The sequence below is a fragment of the Rutilus rutilus genome (assembly GCF_951802725.1).
Source record: "Rutilus rutilus genome assembly, chromosome: 6".
Lineage (NCBI taxonomy): Eukaryota > Metazoa > Chordata > Actinopteri > Cypriniformes > Leuciscidae > Rutilus > Rutilus rutilus.
Genome location: NC_140214.1, coordinates 21576897 through 21598630, shown reverse-complemented (window position 1 = coordinate 21598630; position 21734 = coordinate 21576897). Strand labels below are relative to the sequence as shown.

The 21734-nt window shown below is 36.9% G+C and overlaps 1 protein-coding gene across 2 annotated transcripts; it reads left to right on the top strand.

Annotated features, from left to right (window-relative positions):
• The first annotated feature begins 517 nt into the window (after window positions 1-517).
• palm1b (paralemmin 1b) lies at window positions 518-20083 on the top strand. 2 transcript variants are annotated; one of them, XM_084411683.1, is made up of 7 exons: window positions 518-887; window positions 7104-7149; window positions 10763-10843; window positions 17696-17817; window positions 17923-17992; window positions 18108-18129; window positions 18352-18901. In XM_084411683.1, the coding sequence occupies exons 2-7, from the start codon at window positions 7105-7107 to the stop codon at window positions 18756-18758; spliced, it is 747 nt and encodes a 248-aa protein (XP_084267809.1). In that variant the 5' UTR covers window positions 518-887; window position 7104; the 3' UTR covers window positions 18759-18901. The 2 variants fall into 2 exon arrangements, with proteins under 2 accessions (XP_084267809.1, XP_084267810.1); XM_084411684.1 differs by having other exon boundaries at window positions 519-887; window positions 18355-20083.
• Window positions 20084-21734: the final 1651 nt, after the last annotated feature.

Genomic DNA, 21734 nt, shown 5'->3' with positions numbered 1-21734 from the left:
TTTTAAGTTAATAAATAAATAAAACAATTAATATTACTCGTGTTTTTTTTATGTTTTCCTCAATTATTACTCAATTTTATTTGTGTACCAAATACAGTTATTCAAATCTACTTCATATTTTTACTTACATTTACTCAGTTCATAATGGCATATGTAATTCATTTCATTGCCTTTATTAAATGTAATCAATATTTTTAAGTGTAAAACTGTTTTAGCAAAAAAAAATTAGTAAATCATAGTAAAAGTTTTTAGAGTGGAGAGGATAGGCTAACGTTAGTTAACGAATGGAACCTAATTGTAAAGTGTCACTGGAAAAATATGTCTTAATGCTGATATGGCATGTATTTTCATTTTATTGAAATACTGAAATACCGAGAATTTCTAACCTCAATTTCCAACAATTTTAACATCAATCTAAGTTTCGAGTCTGTGTTTACATCGTTTATACAGCCCCTCAAGTGTCCGGTGGGAGGCGTATCCAAGCATCTCATCTCACTCACTAAGAGGAGGAGAAGCCAGACATTGCCCTAAACTCTCTCGCGGAATAAGTGTCGCGCGGGAAACAAAGGCTTGGCTGCTGTGGAGTCAACAGTCGCGCGCTCCATCCTGAAGCCATGTGAGAGATCTTCTGCTGCTGCTGCTGCTGCAAAGGGACGCCACAACACATTCACCGTCGGGTTGAGCGCCGCTCCCCGGAAAACAGACCACACGTCCTCGCCGTATTTGCAACACGAGAGAATAACCGAATTAATGCCCATCATTAGATAGTAGCAGCTCAGTCATATTGATCGCCTGTGTCATTTACGCCTCCGAGCGGGGGTTTGGTTTTTTCTAAGCGGGCGCGAGAGAAACATTCGCTATCGAAAGGGAACGGGTCTGGCCATTGAGTAAGTATTCATTTTAGAACAATTGTTATTTTCCTGCGGGTTTTATTGTGTTTCGTTTCCTGACATCTCTGCTTTGTTGATATAGTAGGCTTGGTTTTGCAATGGCGCTTTAAATCGTCTGAATGTCTTGAATAGGCTACATTGCAATAACCGCGAAAATAACAGGATTGAAATGTAAAGTAGCAATGCGAAATAAGTGACATTTACCCCTTCGAAGAGAGTACAAACGGGTTAATAAGATATATAAAGGTTGCGTCTTTCATAATATGTTTACATACATTTTAGCACGAGCTTTCTGTAATGGCCCAATAACACGCTGGTGCGTTTTGCAGCGCATCCCCTTGTTGAAGAAGCAGTACGTGCTCGGGTGTGGGAGAACCACATCTAGTAATACTGATGAAACTGGGTGGGATGATCCAATATGGCCGTGCAGACCTGGATTTAGCAGCATATGATGTTAAATATTTTGGTACGCAATTGGATTTTGGTCATTTTATAGTTCAGAAATCTGAAAATAATTTCCCCGCGCGCGCAATCAAATAGGCTTCACGTTGGGCTTTTACTTCTGATGCGCCCCCCCTCTCCGTGTCAAATCTTCACAAATCTTCTCAAATCTTCCATCGTGCGTTCATTCCTCAGCTGGAAACGCTTTATTTTCGCCAAGAGCAAGATGAGAACCATGAAGCGTTTTGTATTATACACATTACGTAAAACAGTTTGTTGTTTATCTTTAATAACTGAAATGTATCCTTTTGTGTGGAGAATAACAAGACGCACATGAAGGGGGAATGGGAGAGTGATGTCAACCCTATTACATATCCATTGCCAAAGCTTTGTGAGTCAAATTTACGCTTCCATGAACATTTGAGGCACTAGGTCATTGGAGCCACCAAAGCATGTTCCTGGAAAAAAAATCAATGAAGTGCTTCTGAAATTGGGGTAGGCGCTCTATTCAGTGCATTATGAATTGTGCAAATAATATTTAGGGTATGGCAATAACCACAATTATCAAGGATTTTCTTATGAATAGTTTAAAGTATAATTTATAATTAAAACAAGTTATGTGGTTAATAACACTTGCAGAGGCATTAACATATTTGTTTGAGCAATTAGGTGTGTGAAGTATTGCTAGAATGTGAATATTGTCTTGTGTGAATACACCCCTTGAAACTTACACTTACCTACATATTAAATTTTTTTAAAGCTGGCATGAAATGAACATTCAGCCTATTTATTTTCTGAATAAATGTTACAGATCTTATTGGGAACCATTCATCCATGCATGTTTCATTTTAAAAAGTTTTTTTTTTTAACCTTGTAATGTTAATTCAAAATGTCTAACCTTCCGGTGAAAACAACAGACTTCTTTCTGTTAACTTATGCAGGACTTCTCCAGTCATTTTGTCCGATTAAACCCCGCCCCTGAAACCTTGTGTATATTTTACTAACATGATCATTCATTCTGATTGCATTAATTCAGCATAAATTGTATGTAGTCTTCAAACTTCAATACTTCAAACATGATTTTTGAAGCTGCTGATGTGTTTTTAAATAAAAAATGCTACTGACAGCTACAAAAACTTGCTCAAATTTGAAATGTTTCTAAGCTTCTCATATGGGACTCACAAAAAATGTCTGTGCCAGTTTTCCAACACAGCAACCCTTATCTGCCTGGGTCCCCAGCCCACATTGCTTGCTGAGAAGCATTTATAATTTATAATTAGAGACTATTGGAAAAATTAAGATTTCCCAATCAGTCAACTCAGTGGCACAAGTGCATTAAAATATTTTACATTGTTGCTTAAATATGACTGCTTAAGTATTACGCAAGTGGCCAAATGGTCACATGGGATCTGTCACTTCATGGGTGTGGCCAACTGGCCATCCAACAGCAAGGAGTCCTGACAGCTGCGGTGATTTGACACGGTTAAAATTGAACAGCTCTGGATCGTCCCTGATGTTTTAACCTCTCACCTATATATCTCTTCCTTTCTCTATCAGAACTCTGTAGCAGATAATTGCCGGTAACAGACTCTCCTCATATACTCAAGCCCTTCCTGCTCACTCCAGCCGTTATGACAATATCTTAATGACTGCTACAAAACATGAGTGTACACTTAATGACTCACTTTTTCACAAATGGCCAATTTACAGGAGACTTTTTTTAAAATAGCTAATGCCCATTTAAAAAAAATTGAAAGTGGTTACGGACTACATTCGCTTAGGGTGGAAAATACTCTTCAGTTTTATAAAGGCAGTTATCTCTAAAATCTCTAACTGTTAACCAGAAGGTTCCAGTGAGAGAGACCACTGACTGAAGTGTTACCAGCTATAAGTGTGACCTACATTCTATATGCTTGAAATATATATGCATGCGCCAACAGCTTTAGAAGGTATCCTCCCTTCCTTTTCTTCTCCCCATGGTTGATTGGGCCCCGGCTCATGGCATGTCTAAAAAAAAGGAGTGCATGAAACTATTGGTGCCGTCCTTTACAGCCAAGCTGGACCTTCTCAAAATCCTCATGTTGAAGTTTCTCAAGTCTCCCTCCCACATTCCTCACAATCAAATAGCACTTAGTATGTAACACAGTGTGTTTCTGTCAGTCCGTGAGTTTGTTCGGGTGGCCTTTTTAGCTCTTAGAGGATAAGTTTTGATATCTTGAACATGCGTAATTTGTAATATTTATAAATGATGCACAAATGCGGGCATGCGCACATTTAAACATTTCAATGGGCTTAAAAAGCTTGCCCTCTTACAACGGATTTAGTTTGTAAATAACTGATGGTCATGAACTAAATATGATTTCATTGACAATAGTCGATACTAAAATTCATACGCAAATTACTTTTCGTGCCATCAGTTGCATGCACAATCAAGCTCCGATGATATCCCTGTTCTTGGCTCATTTCGGATCACTGAATGAATGGCCCTGTTTACACCTGGTATTAAGATGCGCTTTGGTCGATCGGATCACAAGTAGACGAGGGAGACACATATCCATTTACACCTGGTGTTTTAATCCGTCTCTTTTGTCCACTTTCAACCACTTCTGTCCTAATTTCTTCGAGGGGAGGGTCTATGTTGGTAAATGTATGGGTTTTTTCAGATCTTTCAATCTAATGGACAAAATAAACTCACGCAATTTACATATGAACGTGACTGGAGACGACGGAAAAACATACGGATAGCAGCAGCTCTCAAGACGAAATCAGGAATGGTGAGAGTACATTGTGCTTGGTACGTTTTTCATTTTCCAACCAAACTTGGGTCTCCAGCCAACAAAGTTTAAATCCCGTCTGTTTAGCGAACTTCCCATAATGTTTACATGTTAGGTCAATGGCCGGAGAGTGGGCAGCAGACTTTTGGCTAAATGTATTCGACCACATCAGCGTCTACAATACTATAGCAATCCAGTCTAATGCGTTTTTAACTAGCCTATCTCTGGAAGTGTTTGAAAGTGGACAAGCTCAAAACATTTTATACCTTTACACCTGTATTTAGCATTGTCCACTTGTGATCCGATCAACCAAAACTCGTCTTAATACCAGGTGTAAACAGGACCAGTGAGTTGTTGACTCAAGAACAGATGCAATTGGATCGGTCCAATTCGCAAATGAATTGTTCAGTGTTATTTGTGAACCAATTCAACCTTTACAGGTTTAGTGTAAAGAAGCAACTTGTTCACAAATCGGACATCACTCTTGTGTTTCAGAGGGGGCGGTGATTTCTTCAGTTCGAAATAATGAGGAACAATATGCTTTTATGAAATGTAGTCAAGAAAAAAGTATGATGTTATGCTTTGGAATGAAGTAAAAAATAAAATAAATACTTTTGACTGTCCACCACTGTTCAGATGTTATGATTTGCTCAATGTTTTGGAGTTGTATATCCTACAAGCCATTAAAATCTACGACTCTCAGGAGAGATTTACATCACCATTCCTGCATCTGAGGAATGAAGATGGGCTTGCTTTTTTTGTACTTTACTTTGTAATTTGTAATTGGAACCCAATGCATAAATAGGCCCTGACATTTTTGTCACATCAAAGTTTATTGCATATACACAAAAAAGGAAGCCTTTGGTTGATTTTATGGCATGTTTTTTATGCATTTTATTTTCTCTGTAGAAATCTAGCCACGATTATCTATTGGCTGCTCTTTGTCACTTTTGGCATTTTAAACACTTTTGTTGGCCAGTGAGTGAACCAGTGAAAAGGTCACAGCATGGCTTCAGTGTGTTGCCCAGCAGTGGACTAGAGAGGGGAAACAAGCTGTAAGATAAGTGCACCCACACTGGAGACTTCACAGATTGGATAAAGCTGGCCAGCGTTGTGTTTTTCCTGGACTCCCAAGTGCTTTTCCAATGCTGTCAATGAGATGTGGCGAAAGGAAATGGCTGCATGGTGTTGAAACTTTTCAAAGAGTTTCTCCTCAGTCTTCCATTCCTAAACCACTGATGCAGTGCTGTTCTAATTTGCATAGAGTTTTAGAACGAGTTAAATTTATTGCAGATAAGTAAAAAAAAAACTACTAAACAACTGGTAAGATTATGTTATTGAGTGGAAGAGGATTATGAAACAAGACTAACACATTCGTGAAAATCATCTGAAGTGGCCATTTAAATATGGTCAAGTTCAAAGGTGTCTGTATGCTAGAGATTATATACTAGGTTTCCTACAGTCATAGAAAATCTAGAAACATCAAGGAATTCTTAAATTGTGATTTCCAGGGCTGGAAAAGTTATGGAAATCAATAAAAAATATATTTTTATCCAGTAATCAATCCCTGGAAAAGTAGTGGAATTCCACTGGTTGAATGGTGGGGTCCTGTTCATCAACTCTTATCTCTGAATCATTTGCTTATTGCTTTTGTTACAGTCCATGTTGCTCCACTTTTGATGAGTGGGCAATACTGCTCCATGAATCATCCTCTGCGTGATCTCAAGTGCTGCATTTGTGACTATCTGCACTAGTGGTTTAAAATGCAGGTGTTAATGCAACATTGAGTATTTTACACTGAGGAGTGGGTCTGGGGTGAGATTGAGTTCAACCGTTATTCCATCAGTCAACAGATAATACTTTGGTCTGAATGTACAGAAGTAAATGACTTAAGCTATTGCTTAGATTTCATCTTGCATGATCAGTTCCATTGTGAGTGATTCTTTAGGTCTGAATTTAGAGAGAGATAACATATCGACAAACATTCCCTGTGAGGGAGTGAACATGTGACTGGCTCTGCTCGGGTGGGCCATTGAGATCACTAATCAGCTGGATGACTCTCCCCTACAGCCATTTTCAGGAGAGAAGCTCTTTCTCTGTGGACCAGAGCAAAACCCTGCAGTAAAACAGGCTTTGACAAAAGACATCATTGTGCCAGGTTTATCATGGGCTTCCACTGCCCATCTTCCCATTCCATGGTTGACCTCTTTTTATCCATGTGTCCCTTTTCCTTTGATATTTTGTTCTAAGTTTCCTCAATCCATGCATTGTATGTTTTGCCTCCCTCTCACATGGATGCCCATCAATGCATCTTGCTCGACCTTGCCACCTTGAATTATAAATTCAAATAAGAGTTTTGGTTTCTCTTTTTCAGTATTCACCCATATCAAAGTCATACTGAACTAGTGGAACCAATAGATTATAAAGCGTTTGCTTTTTAATCTCTCCAGCAACATTGGTCTTCCCTCAGCCTTATGTTGGAGTTCTGGAATCAATTTAGGGAGGAATGCAAAGGCCTGTTAACATTTTTGATATTTACATGCCATTCATAACTTCTCCCTTCACCGTTGTTGGACTGGTGTGCTGTGAAAAAGATTTGCAATATATATCGGTGCATATGTGAAGTTTGATTTCTGAGAAGAGAAAAAGAGCTGCCCACTTTTTTTATCGATTCCTATCGACCTGCTTTCCCTCGAAGGAGAGAAGTCCAAAACACTCTTGACAGTCTGGGCTCATATTTTACAGGTGTTCAGCATGTGTAGACATAAAACGGGGTCCATTTGTAATGCATTGTGAAAGAGTACAAGATGTTCATTTTTGCAGGTAAAGGAACAAATTCTTCAATAGGAAATTATGTGTGTGTGTGTCTAAAGATCAGGCAGGGATCTGGCAATGCATTATGGAACAAAAATGTTATATTGAATGCTTTGAAGAAATGTCATGGTTTCAGGTAAATGTAAAGTGATGCTAATTACTTCTGTTACTGCATTTTTTGCAGGATGTCGGAAGCTTTGTCACAGGAAGAGAAACTTCGGGCCATTGCTGTAAGTACACTGTAAAAAAAAGAAAAGAAAAGAAAAAAAAAACTGAAAATGTACTGGTAATTTTCTGCCAGTACATTATCCAGTTATTTCATGGAAATTTCCGTTAACACTTAAAACACAACCTAATGCAATGCGTAATTCAAAAATACAGGTAAATTCAGTAAAACACCTGTAAAAAAAAAACAATACAGAAAATTCCTTCATATTTCTACAGTACATTGTATATTGTGCCCTATTTTATGGACTTTTTTTTACATTGTAAATAATTAAACTAATTCTAACTTATTTTTATTAGGACAACTAGTTAAAAGTAATTGATAAAAAAAAAAAAAAGAATTTCATTATTGAAATAGTCAGGTCTGTGCACCAGGCATGGGACATTTTGTTTTATTTAATGCAAGTATGCATTCATTGTTCAAAAGTGACATTAAAGACATTTATAATGTTTCAAAAGATTTCTATTTGAAATAAATGCCGTATATCTTAAACTTTCTGTTCATCAAAGGATCCTGAAATCCAGCTTTGCCATTACAGGAATACATTACATTTTAATATAAATTTTAATATTTTAAATTGTAATAAGATTTCACAATATGACTATTTTATTGTATTTTTGATCAAATAAAACCTTGGTTTGCATAAGAGACTTTTTATGCTAACTTATGCCAACTTTGGCCCATTGGTTAGCCTAAGAAACCTTTTCTGACCCTAAACATTTGAACAGTAGTATATACATTTTTTTAAATCATCAAAATAAATGAATAAGCCTTAGTATATGTGATTAGCACTTTCAGAATTACATTTTTGTGAACAAAATTCCTCATTACGCATCTTGAATGTAGTAGTTCTATTAATCACACAGGATTAGCATGAGGACAAATGTGAGGATACAGTTTTAGATGCACAGAAGGCCTAAGTGATGTTAGTCTCATGAGGTATTATGGTCCTATAGTATGTCAGTGAACATCTATAATGGCTAATGTATGTCCAGCCATTAGCACTAAAGCACTTCTGTGTGTTTAATTATTGATGGGCCTTGCATTGTTTGTGAACAACCAGACTAATGTTGCCTTCAAGCTGTTTCCCTTCATCCATCGTCTGAGAAGTGGAGACTTCCTGGATGTGCATGGTCAAGAGTTTTATTGGGAGTTGTGCTTTTCAGTTTAATGAAACTCTGTCTACAGTATGTTCAGATAGCCGCAGAATAGAGCAATCAGTCCTGGTTTAAAGCGCTAAATACGGCTTCGTGTCATTGGAGGGTTTTAGATCCAGTCACTGTCTTCCATCTGAACGTCTCCTTTCAGTTTTGTTGCCTGTGCATCTCTCAAAGGCTGCACTATACATTCAGTTAAAAAAAAACTTCCGTGCCTCAATTGGACTTGTTTATTAAATAACGTTTTTATTAAGATAGAACTTTCTGGTGTTATGGAAGTCAGAATGTTTTATATTTACTTCAGTCACTGTCACTATGGCTACTGCAGGCGTTAACTGTAAAAAATAGAAAAGGTGCTTGACTGGCCTCTCCTGTAAGCTGTTGCATGAGCAGGAAAATTAGAATCAGACCTGTTAGTACACTCTAAAAAATAAAACATTGGGTCAACAAAAAAAAATATGTTAACGTTTTCCACTAGAATTTTTATGTTAAGACTACAGGCAGAATTACATTAATTCAAAGCGATGTTTTGAGTATGGTGAATTACTTTTTTTGGGCCACAATAAAACGCATTTCTAAGTAACATGAACTTAATAATTTTCAACATGAATGCAAGTAATTAAGTTGATCCAACATAATGTTTTAAATTAGGTGAAGCAGTTTTTTGGCCACAATAAAACACATTTCTAAGTAACATGAACTTAATAATTAAGTTGATCTCTGCAAGAGTTAAGTTGAGCCCTTTTGATTTGAAGTTGATTACTCTTTTAAACATAGGCCTACATGTAACATTCATCTTTTAATATATTTCCCTTCCAAAACATTTAAATGAACTGTATTACCATGTCCCTTCTAATACAACGTAAAGCATACATTTTCTTAGAAATCAACCTGTGTACTTATCACTTCAAATCAAACATTAATTGAAATGTATGGTCACTACACTGTCATTGGACAGGCGCGCACACACTGTTAACGATATCATTGGCTGTAGAGTGTGACAATCTGTCAATAAAAATCAGCCAACACTATTTTGTTCTCCTCCGATCTACATTGATCTCATAAATTGCCTCTGTAAAGTTTGAACACAGAAAACATTTCATCACTGGATAGGTTTCGTTCGTCAGCTGAATGTGCGGAACGCTTTTCAGAGAAGATAAGGCAACGTTATTTTAGTACAATTCACACCCAGCGGTAACTCAGGGAGAAAAAAAATCTCTGAATGCTTAACGTGAAACTTCGGACTTCCGACCTATTACCATCGTGTCAATTCTCTATTGATTTTGATCGTAATATCAATTTTGATTAACGTTAACATGCGCGAGGGAGGGAGGGAGAGCAAGACAGTTTGAAGACTGTGAGAATGCGCGCGCGCGGCCGGAGGAGTTTCTCTCTCTCTCTCTCTGCTCGTTCTCTCAGTAACATGCACGGGCGCCTGTCACAATTGTAAACAATAAAAACGAAATTTGGAAAACTAAAACGGAATTCATAGGGCCCTACATAACTCCGACTTGTTTTGAGCAAAGTATCTGAACAAATAGTATAACATTAGCTATACTCAATCAGTGACAGGCTACAGGTACTAGCTAACTTTACCTCGGCACACAGACTAACGTATATCAACACTGCTCAAATTTCAGAGTAAGGACTTCCAGATTTCGGTATTCGGTTACAGTAGGCTATCACCAACAGAATCCTGAGCGAATGCGAATATGTGTAAGCATAAAATTACTTACGCTTCAGCGAGTTTCAGCTGTGGCCACACTCCGCTGGCCTTAAACATGCACAAGGAAACTGTGGACCGTTTACACGTCATCAAATTGTTTTTTACATTAACAGAACTTAAAATTAAATTAATTTTTGATTAACTGAAAATGGTAAACTCTGACAAGTCATGATAGTATATTGAATCAATAGGCATAATTTGTGTGTCATCCCAGCTCAATAAAATAACAATTACAAGTAAAAAGTCTAACAGCATCTCAGAACTTGATTTTTTATTTCACAACAATATATTTATTTAAGTAATGACTAAAGGTCCTCTGAATTAGTTTTTAGAGTGTAAATGTATTTATATGAATAAATATTATATATTTATATTTTAATAAATATATATGTTAATAACTAAAACCGTTAAAAACTATTTTTTTGCTGGAAATAAAATTAAAGTTAACTGAAATAATATGAATAAAACCTATATAGACATATATTTTTTTTTAAAACATAAAAATGACAAAAGCACAACAAAATGTGCTAATAACTAATAAAAAAAACGAATAAAATTACTAATAAAACTAATTGATACTGAAACAACATGATTGTAACTCATATAATAAAGGATTTTTACTATTTCTTTAACTAAATCAGTTTTGTTAACTGAGATTTGCACAGATGTTATTTGATTTTGTTAAGTGAGAAGTTTGGTTTCTTTCAGCAGTTTAATATTTTGTCTCTTTTTAGGAGAAGAGAAAGAGGGAGGCTGAGATTGAGAACAAAAGAAGACAACTGGAGGATGACCGCAGACAACTCCAGCATCTCAAGGTATCCAGACAAAACAGCTGAAATATTTTCACAAGCTGAGCAGGTGTGTGTTTGTCATTGTCCCTGTGTCATCATTCTGACTGCTGTCACAGTCTTTCACACAGAGGTTAAGAGTCAGGGTCTCGTGGCGTATCTTCCTTATGTAATTTACTGTCCATCTGGTCACACACACACTTCAAATTTCTATTTTAAGCCCTAGTGTTGAAATTCATAATGTGAGAACGATTTTGCAAGATTTTTAAGTTGCTGAAAGGAGAAGGGGAGTTTTAACAGCAGTTTCCTGTTTGAGGGGACAAGGGAAAAAATCTGTATCCTCCCTTTAAGTGAAGATCTGCCTTGTTATGGTAAGTCAGGCCCTCTCACAAATTTTTAAAAGGCTCAGTTTTAAAAGGCTCATGTACATTCTCTGGAATCATGAGAACCTTTAACTTTTTATTGCAATTTTGAATTAATGTTTTTAAATGAATCCTCATTCTATGCACAAGGTAGTTGTCAGCAACTATCTGCCTTGGTAAGAAAACATTTTTAAAGCTGCAGTCTGTATTTTGTCCACAACTATAAAATACAGCCTCACTCCATTCTGTTTAGATTTGAATTTTATTGTCTCTGTCTGCACATTAAGCCTGGATACTCTGTAAACCCTAATAAGTTGAGTTCAAGGGCGTAGGTTTGATTTTGACACTTAAAAGTCCCCCTTTTTTGCATTTATGATAGACTTTTGACTGCAATTTCATGTCATCTAAAGCCTTTATTTATAGATATGGTAGTCAACCCATTAATAACATAATTTTGATTATGTAAACCAGGGTTCACCAATCTCGGTCCTGGAGGGCCGCTGACCTGCAGAGTTTAGCTCCAACCCCAATTAAACACACCTGAACCAGCTAATCAAGGTCTCATTAGGCATACTAGAAACTTTCAAACAGGTGTGTTGGAGCTGGTTGGAGCTAAACTCTGCAGGACAGCGGCCCTCCAGGACCGAGATTGGTGAACCCTGATGTAAACCAACAACATTACAATTTAGCTTTTTGTACTTCATGATAGAGTATGTAAACAAGCATACATTCATAACTGAAAAAAAGTATTCAACATTATTCAAATTTTGTGTCTAAATTGTCTTCAATTAATCAATTCTGTAATGTTATAAGTTGAAGGTAAGTAATGATGACAAGGAGGCAGTTTTATTTTTAACTTTATTCAAAGTTTAATCGCTAACTGGCATGTAAATCGTAATTGGCAGAGTGCAAATTACACAAGTGTTTTTTGGGGGTCAGAGCGCTCTTAATGATGCTGTACATCACTTTATTTAAATGTTAAAAATGAATTGGACCAAAGATCATTCTAGAGGAAAACACACCTGGGAGTCTACTGTTGCTATAGACCTTATACGGCAGAGAATCATTAGAATTTTGTGCTTGAACTTCCGTTTTTGCAGTAGCTCTGTATATTTATATGGCGTCACTGTCTAAGAGTAATTAGTTGGTGAAGTGGATTGACTTACTGTAGAGTTAACAGAAGTTATCATTTCAAAACGAGCAGTTCATTCATAAATCCGTAAGATCTTACCTTCATGCTGTGGAAATGCAAACCGGAAGACAGAACACAACGAGTGCAGTGCTGAAAAAGGGCAGGGCTATCTAAGGTCTATAGTAGCGAACATAACTTTCACGTGCATCTGATTGACAGATAAATTGCATGCTCTTATTTCAGTGTTTTGGTTTTAATTTTGTGGATATTTTTGTTTACGGTTAACTCTAAAGAAGGAAAACATGATCATTTTACAGAACTGTGCAGTTATGTTTTAAACATTTTCATATTACTTATTTACACCGTTCAAATAACATAAATATACAAAACATATACTGTAAGACGGTTAAAGGTGCATTATTCTGGATTTTCCAATAATTAAATTATAGACTATAAGTAATGCCAACTTATTCTACTAACCCTAATCTAACAGTCTACTACTAATACTCTTATGAGAGTTAGCTAATATAGTGGACCATCGAAATAAAATTTAACCGATTTTGCTGCCAAATGAGTTATGATGCCAAAAAATTGTATTTTAAGTAATGTTAAGTTACGATAACATTGCTTTATCAATGACAACATTAGGGTTTACAATGTAGGAGAAAGTATTTTAACAACTAATAATAATACTATAATAAACACAAGTGGATAGATGTAACTTGACAGATCCTCACTTCTGCACACATCCATGACTAAAGACACTCATGCATATTTATTCATGGCCATATATTTTAAATGCATGCTATAATACATTATGTGTAATATTTATTATTTGACAGAATCTGAACAATCAGGAGGTTAGATGAACAGTTAATTAATGGGTGTATATGGAATATGTCATTCTTTTTATGATTTCGCAATTATCTCTGGATGCCTGCATACATTATTACCACAATTATTTTCATCATTCAGGCCAAAATATGAAAACGGGAAAATGTATGCAAATCCTAAAGTTCCCAAGTCTGCTGCAGAGGATCCATGGTCAAAAATAATTCGCCTGCGTGCCTATCCTCAGCTCCTAAATATCCGGCAAGGCGATTGTTTCCCTTTTGTTATCTGTCACAACGTGATATTTTTTGTTTGTTAGTTTTATACCTGCCATTGTTTTTTGTGCATAAGGGATTTTGCTCAATAGGGAACAATGGAACAGGCCTTAGTTTCCTACTGAGCGAGACTCAGATCCTTTGTCCTCCCCTCTGTGCTGGGATTGTATTGCGTGTGCATGTGGATGGGTGTGAACGTGTGGTGATGTCAGCATATCTGTCACCATGCCAGAATTTGCGGTCACAAAGCCAGAGCGGAGGGTGGGGGTTGAGGGACGAGAACGAGAGCAGGAGAGGGTCAGTTTGGACTGTTTTGAATGTGTACAAGTCACAAGATATTATATGAAATTGAGTAACTTGTTGCTAATTCTGTGTGAAGGATTACATTTAATACTGACCCAGTTTCATAAGAAAAGGGAGTAGCTAAGAGTTTTAAGACAGCAAAACGAATAGTAAGATCTAGGGCCCTATTTTAACGATCTGAAACGCAAGTGTCAAAGCGCAAAGCGCAAGTAACTTTGTGGGCGGGTCTCGGCGCTGTTGCTATTTTCCCGGCGGGATAAATGACTCTTGCGCCGGGCGCAAATCTAAAAGGGGTTGGTCTGAAGTAGCTTCATTATTCATAGGTGTGGTTTGGGCGTAACGTGAAATAAACCAATCAGAGCTACATCTCACATTCCCTTTAAGAGCAGACGCACTTTTTCCTTGGCGTATTGCTATTATAACGGCGGATTTGCCAGGCGCACGCCAAGAGCGGTTCACAGCCGAGGAGACCAACGCTCTCGTCACGGCCGTAAAAGAGAGAGAAGTGACTTTGGGGATGGGAGAAACACACCCAAATTAGCTTCGGTTAAACAGGCATATAATAATGTGGGTAAATGTGTAAGCTAGATGTATGCTTTTATAATAAATTATTATATTTATAATAAATTGTCTATCTGTCTATCTATCTATCTATCGTTTGTAATAATATGATTTGCAAAAATGAAAACTGCTGCTTCTGTGTAGATTAGAGAATCACAGTGTATGAGCGTTGTGCACTCTATACATTATGGTCAAGCATGCGCCCTTAAAATAGCATAATGAACAACGCGCAACGCGTCACTGACTTTAGACTAGGTTTTTTCTGGCCAGTGGCGCAATTGTTTTATGGAACAGTAAAATAGCACCAGGGAACGTTTGCGCCGGAACACGACTCCTTTTTTGCGCTGAACCGCCCAGGGAGCGCAAGTTCATTCCCTAGTTTAGCAACGTGCTTCTGTGGAGGGAAAAGCGCGCTTTGCGCGGGTGCAAAATAGGAATGAAACATGCGTCGGTGTACAAAGTCAATTGCGCTGGGTGCAAGATAGGGCCCCTAATGTTAAAGGGTGTTTTTGCATTTGGTAATTTTCAGACTGTACACAAAAATGTCAGTAATTGCCTTGAGTCAGTCTTTTTAGTTCATGTGACTGTGCTTTTTCTACGAATGGCTCTTTTTGACATTCTGCGAATCTGTCTTTCTTGTGATGGTGACTTTTTTTGTTGTGTACTTTCATTAATATTTTTAGGTAATTTGCCTTTAAAATACTAATTGCACACATACACTTTTTTTTGCTGTAAGAAATGTCTTGAGTATAGTGATAAAGCAGGTACCAGTAAGGATGGACTTGCTACAGAGAGCAATGGTACATTTCCCAGTAGGCTAGGCTGGTTGAAGGAAAAAAGTTCCAACATCCACAGACCGGCCCATTTGCAGTGATGGATCCTGTGCTTCATGTGTGATTCACTGTTAGTGAACACCTCTGCTGTATTCTTCTTCTTTTTTACCATTGTCTTCCTTCTTGTCTGATGAGGTCTCTTTGTTTGTCCATTGACCTTCTTCCTCATGCTTTTGTTATTTTCTTGTTCTTGTTCTTGACCTCACCTTCACCCTCTTTCTTTCTTCCCACTCTTAGTTATATCTTTTTTTTTCTTTTCATTTTCTCCTCCAGAGGCCTGTCTGAATGAATCTTTCAGATGTTCAGCCTTGCGGAGTTCAGACACTACCGTCTGTACAGTAGACAGTGTAAGAATGAAAGAAGGAAGAACAACAACAACCTCATATACGTAATTGTAAAAGTTTGTGATCCGAACTTAATTATTTATTTATGTATTCTCATATAATGTCATCTCCACCTTTATCTTAGCCTCCTTTTTTTTTGCTCTTTATGAAGCAACAGGTGTTATCAAGCGCTCTGTGATGTTTCTCTTCGGTTTTGCCCTATCATGGGTCTTCGGTTCACTGTTTGATGTTCAGCAGATGTTTGTTTTTATCTGCTGCAGGTTTAACAGCCTCTTCTGTCTCTGCTGCAAGAATAGAAACAGCACTGTTGGCAGCAGCAGTTTGTAATGCTAAACTAGTTTGTCTTGAATAAGCTCACTCTAATGCCATTGATCACTCGTGCTCATTGAGAAGGATTTTGCTTTCTTAATGTGACATTTCTTAATGAAACATAAGGCAGTCTTTGTTTTTATCCATATGACAGGTGACTGGATGGAACGGGTTGAGATTTCCAAGAACACACAGTGTGCCAGGATGCCTTGCATTGCTAATTGTGGTCCAGTGCCATCTCTAGGGCCACCTTTGTACCCGAAATATCTTCCATCCCTGTGCCAGAAAATGTTCTTTTCAGACAGCAGTGGCTTATTCTGCTTATCTGCTGTCTGTTTCTTCCCAACATGGTCTAGAAGCTCTGTCAGGAAGCCCTGTTTTTGCAGGCGCCTGTCAAAATGTTTCACTATCCAGAAATGTGCATAGTGTGCATTAGCTTCCAAGGAGAATGCCCTAAAGTGAAAAACTAATGGACAGCTAATAGTCATGTGCTACACTAACCTTAATGGTCCAGATATGTTTACGTCGTCAGCACAATGAATCAGACTGACATAATCTCGTTTTCAAGAGCTCATTTTTGTTAATATTAAGCAATTAGGGACCATGAAATATATTTGTATAGATGTACTACCCTTCAAAAGTTTGGGGTCTGTAATATTTAATAATGATTTTGAAATAAGTCACTTATGCTCACCAAGGCTGCATTTATTTGATCAAACATACAGTAAAAACAGTAATATGAAAGTACTAATGCAATTTCAAATTTTCTATTTGAATATTTTTAAATGTAATTTATTGCTGTGGTGGCAAAGCTGAATTTCAGCATCATTACTCCAGTCTTCAGTGTCACATGATCCTTCAGAAATCATTCTAATATGATGATTTGATGCTCAAGAGATTATTAATTATTCATTCAATATTATTTCCAATGTTGAAAACAGTTGTGCTGCAAAATATTTTCGTGGAAACTATGATACATTGTTTCTAGGATTGTTGATGAATAGAAAGTTCATAAGAACATCATCTTTGAAACAAGTCTTTTTTAGCAATATAAATGTTTTACTGTCACTATTGATCAATTTAATGCATCATTGCTGAATTTTTATTTTATTTTTATCTTACTGACCCCAAACTTTTAAACAGTAGTGTGATCTGATCTCACCATCATCGAGTCCTTCTGAGATTACATGAAGAAACAGAAAATACTGAGACTGTAAAGAGAGGATACTTTCAAAATAAATGATTTTTATTTATCAATTAACTTCTATTAACTAATTCAGTGGTTCTCAAACCTGTCCTTGAGTACCACCAGCACTGCACATTTTGTATGTCTCCCTAATCTATCTCACCTGATTCAACTCATGAGCCCATTAGTAGAGACTGCAAGAACTGAAATTGGTGTGTCATTGGGTGACAAACAAAATATGCAGGGCTGGTGGGATTCCAGGACAGGCTTGAGAACCACTGAACTAAATCAAATCAATATTTGGTGTGACCACCCTTCACGTTTAAAACAGCTTTTGTCCAGGTATACTTGCTCATGTTTTTTCAGGTAGTTTGCATGTAGGTTTCTTCAAGCGTCTCGGAGACGTCTCAATTTTTTCTGTTTCTTCATGCAATCACAGACAGATTTGACGATGGTGTCCTTGTGCATACAAACATCTCACTGGATTATTACAATTAATGGCAAAATGAATGTTTGGAGATGTAAACTGATATTTCCTACTGACACACTACAGCAAAAGATAAACCTTTTTATTTGTGGTGAAAATACTAACGTGCCTAAGACTTTTGCACAGTACTGTGTGTATATATATATATATATATATAAGTATAATATTTGCAAGATGTTTTTGATGTCAGCTGTTGTTTAAGTGATGTTATCTTCTCTAAAAAGAAATCTCTAAGCTATATGGCCTTTTTTGACAGTCAAAGGCTTTGAGAGAGAGATGGCTGTTGGACGGAGCGCCATCCAGTGGAGAGGACGAGGCACAGAAACAACTACAAGAGGATGAAGCCAAGACCAAACTACTGGAACAGACCATCCTCAGGTTAAGACCGGTCATTTAGCATTTTTATACCTTCCATACAAAAATCAAGCATACATTGCTGCGTGTAGTTCATGTTTACTTATATACATATTTTGTTATTAATAGACTAGAACAGGAGATTGATGAGCTTGAGACTGGCGTGCCTTTGAAAAAAGGAGAACAGGGCAATGCAAATGTAAGGTTAAGTTTACTCAATATGCTTTAAACTAAATTGACATATCTGTTCAGTTTAGTTAAGGTTTTAATGCCATTGATAATACTGACTTTCTGTCATATGTCTTCTCTGCTAGGCACCTGATGGTCCAGTGAAGGGTGAGTGTCAAAATACTTTGTATATTTCAATATTTTGAGTTCTCCATCATTCTCTGTTTTCACATGGCATTACACAAAATGGAATATGACTAAAAAGGATTGTTTGTTTGCAATTATGGTGACTCTTAATATTTCATTTGAATGTCCATTTAAACTTAACTGGTTATTCACATTTGGCATAAACAGTAGTGAAGCTAAATGAATCTCGTTCTCTTTCCCCAGCAGTTGAGAATGGCATACATCAGCCCAGTCCTAGTGCAGATCAAAATAGCAAGAAACAGATCACAGGCATTGAGGCAAAGCTGCAGTGCACCAACCCTGATGTAGCCATTGAGAATGCCAGCGCAGAGCATCCCGTCACCATGGTGTTCATGGGCTACAAGAATGTAGAGGATGAGGCCGAGACCAAGAAGGCACTGGGCTTAGAGGAGACAGTCAAAGCTGAATTTGTGGTCATTGAGGACGGTGAGAACAAAGGTGGAAACGAAGGGGCCAAAGAGGACCTGGCCCCACCAAACGGCAGTGCCTCCAGTCCTGACAAAGCTCAGGACGAGGCCAAGAAGGAGGAATCGAAAGAAGAGGGCAATTCAAAAGAAAAGCAGCCGTGCAAGTGCTGCACAGTCATGTGAGTGCAACCGCTCACCCTGAAGTTTAGACACTGGCGGAAAACTGACCCCCTGACCATAACGAAACAATGAATGAGTATACCCCGTATACTTATAATTAACTTTTGTTGTCTAGTATGTATTTCTTTTTTATTTCTATTAATATTTTTCTATATTTCTGTCTTGACATTTATATATCTATATATACATATATTTTCATTATGTAATGAAGTCCAGTATTTTACTTGTTGAAGAACTGAAAAATGAGGACCACAACAGACTCCACTTTAGACAACAACATAGTTAAAAGAACATCTTTGTGGTCCTCACCCTTATTTTGTTTTAAGAAAAATAAGATGAACGTCTCAAAATATGAACTAGTTATTTATCTCCCGTATACATTTGTGTTTCTAAGATATTACTTTATTACTGAGAAGAAATTACTATATTGATATTACAATGTTATGCTTTTAATATATATTTTGAGCATTTTGCTTTGTTTTTATTATTATTATTATTATTTTATTTTTATTGTTTTGCTAAATCATCTCAGACCACTGTGAACACTGGTACATTGAGTGTAGTCTTCGTCCACAGTCATACATTCTGCATTACACCTCACAGTAGACCAATATGTTTGTAAATATGATCCAATTATTTATGACTCTTCATGCTATGATAGAATACATTTAATCATTTTGTTTAAAACAGGCTGCTGTAATTTCCCCCGGAGTCCAATTATAACCACAGCAGCTATACCTGCTTTAACAGTAAATCACGTTTTATAGGCCAAATTCTATTTACAAAATTACTCATTTTAAACTCATTCTCTTTTCTACATGAAGGATAACATTGTTAGATATCATTATAATCAATATTCATTTTTGAAAATGTAATAACAACATTGCAATGCCTCATATTACATATATGTAGTCCATATTGTTAAAAAGCATTCTTACCGTATGTAAAATATATCTTAATATCATTTGAAAAAAAATCATTGTTTGAAGTTGAGGGTTTTTTGCTAAATGGATTGCTGTAAATTGCCCTCAATTAAACAAGAGTCCAACATGTTTCAATGTTCAGGCAGATAATTCCCAATAATGAATCATTCATTGGTGTTAATTCAAGTTCAATAGCCTGGGGTCTAAAACATGTTTCTCATTCCAAGACCAACAGCTTTGTAAATGTAATTTTGCTGTCTTTATAATATTACAATTTAATGAATTATTTCATTTCCTGTAAGACAGTATGTGTTGTGGATATCAGATAATGTCATGAGTTAAAGGTGCTTTATTGATATGGCCAATGCCTGTTATGGTCCAAGTGTTTAAAACTGGAACAATGACAATAAAACAAAACAAAACAGTTGTGTAATGGTAATTCTTTGGTAATTTTCTTTGATAATTTGGTATTTTTCCTCACCTACAATCAGTGAAGTCTGACACAGTTACAAATGTGAGTCATTTGGAAAACAAATTGTTTAGATTTGCCAAGGAACATGATGATGATACTATCTATTCAATGCAGAGAGTTTCTGTGAAAAAAGAACTCAATCCCCCGGTTTCACAGACAGGGTTTAAGCTAGTCCCAGACTAAAAAGCATGTTTGAGCTGTTTTAACTGAAAGCACCTTGCACTGACATATATTAAAATATGTCAGTGCCATTGTTTTGTCTCAAGATGCACACCAATAATGTTTTTTTTGTTGTTTTTTTTACAGCACTTTTATAAAAGCTATCTAAATGCCCTAATTGAATTAAGGCCTAATCCTGGCTTAATCTAAACCCTGGCTGTGAAACCAGGGCAATACGTTCCAATATTTGCTCTGACATTACTGTCATTGTTTTAGATGGAAAGACTTCAAATTCTGTATCAAATTCAATTCATGATTGCAGAGCATTCAACCCGTATGGGCTTCAATGTTTCTAATATGTGAAGGTTGCCATCTGCAGGCTAAAATCCAGTTTGGTTACAAGTGAAGCAGCAGTTTGTTGGCTAAAATGACGCTACTCACTACTACTGTCATGTTATATTCAGAGCTGGTGTGTTGGGGGTGGGGGTGGGGGCGGGACATTGTCCTGGGCCCTGATGAGGGGGCCCTACTGTGGTCTTTTATGGTATAGCCTACTTATTGGGCCTGAAGAAGGGGAGGCCCACCCATTAAATTTTTTCCAAGGCACATACATTTTAGTGACAGTGCCAAGTATAGTAGCACTACACACAGATGGTAAGTGAATGACTCAATGATTCTGACCTGAGTACATGGGTAGCAACTCTATAATATGGTGAATTCGGTCAGGTAAATTAGGCCACCTTTTGCAATCTCAATGACAAAAAGTGGCTTACTTTAAGGGACAGTTCACCAAAAAATGAAAATTTTGTCATCATTTACTCAACCATGTGTCCTTCCAAAACAGAAAGTGTCATACACTTTCTGAACTTTCTTCAGCATAATACAAAAGAAAGTATTTCGAAGAATGTTGGTATATGGATAAAACAAAACAATGAGACATTTCTCAAAATATTTCATTTTGTGGTCCACAGGAGAATATTTTTTGGGTGAACGATGCAATGCATCATGCATAGAACAATATTTAAAGGTGCTAGAAGTGGTCCAGGATAATAAATAGCCTACATTTTCTAAATGTATTAAAGGTTTTCTTTTTGTCCAGAGTTATGTTTAGATTCTACATTTAATAACGGCTGATATGTTTAACCATATAAAATTCCTTAATAATAGGCTACTTCCAAGACTGTGCCTATTCCACCCATATCTAGTTTCTTCCGACATGATTATAATCCTACTGTTCTTAGCCTATAATATATATTAGCAATGCGTCTGGTAAAACTGTTTTTCCCTTTGACAGCACATTGAGCTTCGTCCTTTTCGATGCTGATAATGGTGGGTTCAAGCACAGTTCACTCTTCAACTTCATTTTTCATGGTGGCAAGTTGGCAACAGGGAAAAGTTTTCGCAAACTTTTTTCGACCGCCTTTC

Coding starts and splice junctions, on each gene's coding strand:
- palm1b (XM_084411683.1), top strand. CDS start 7,105: ATGTCGGAAGCTTTGTCACAGGAAGAGAAACTTCGGGCCATTGCT. Junction 17,818..17,922: donor CTGGAACAGACCATCCTCAG/GTTAAGACCGGT, acceptor TGTTATTAATAG/ACTAGAACAGGAGATTGATG. Junction 17,993..18,107: donor GAGAACAGGGCAATGCAAAT/GTAAGGTTAAGT, acceptor CTTCTCTGCTAG/GCACCTGATGGTCCAGTGAA.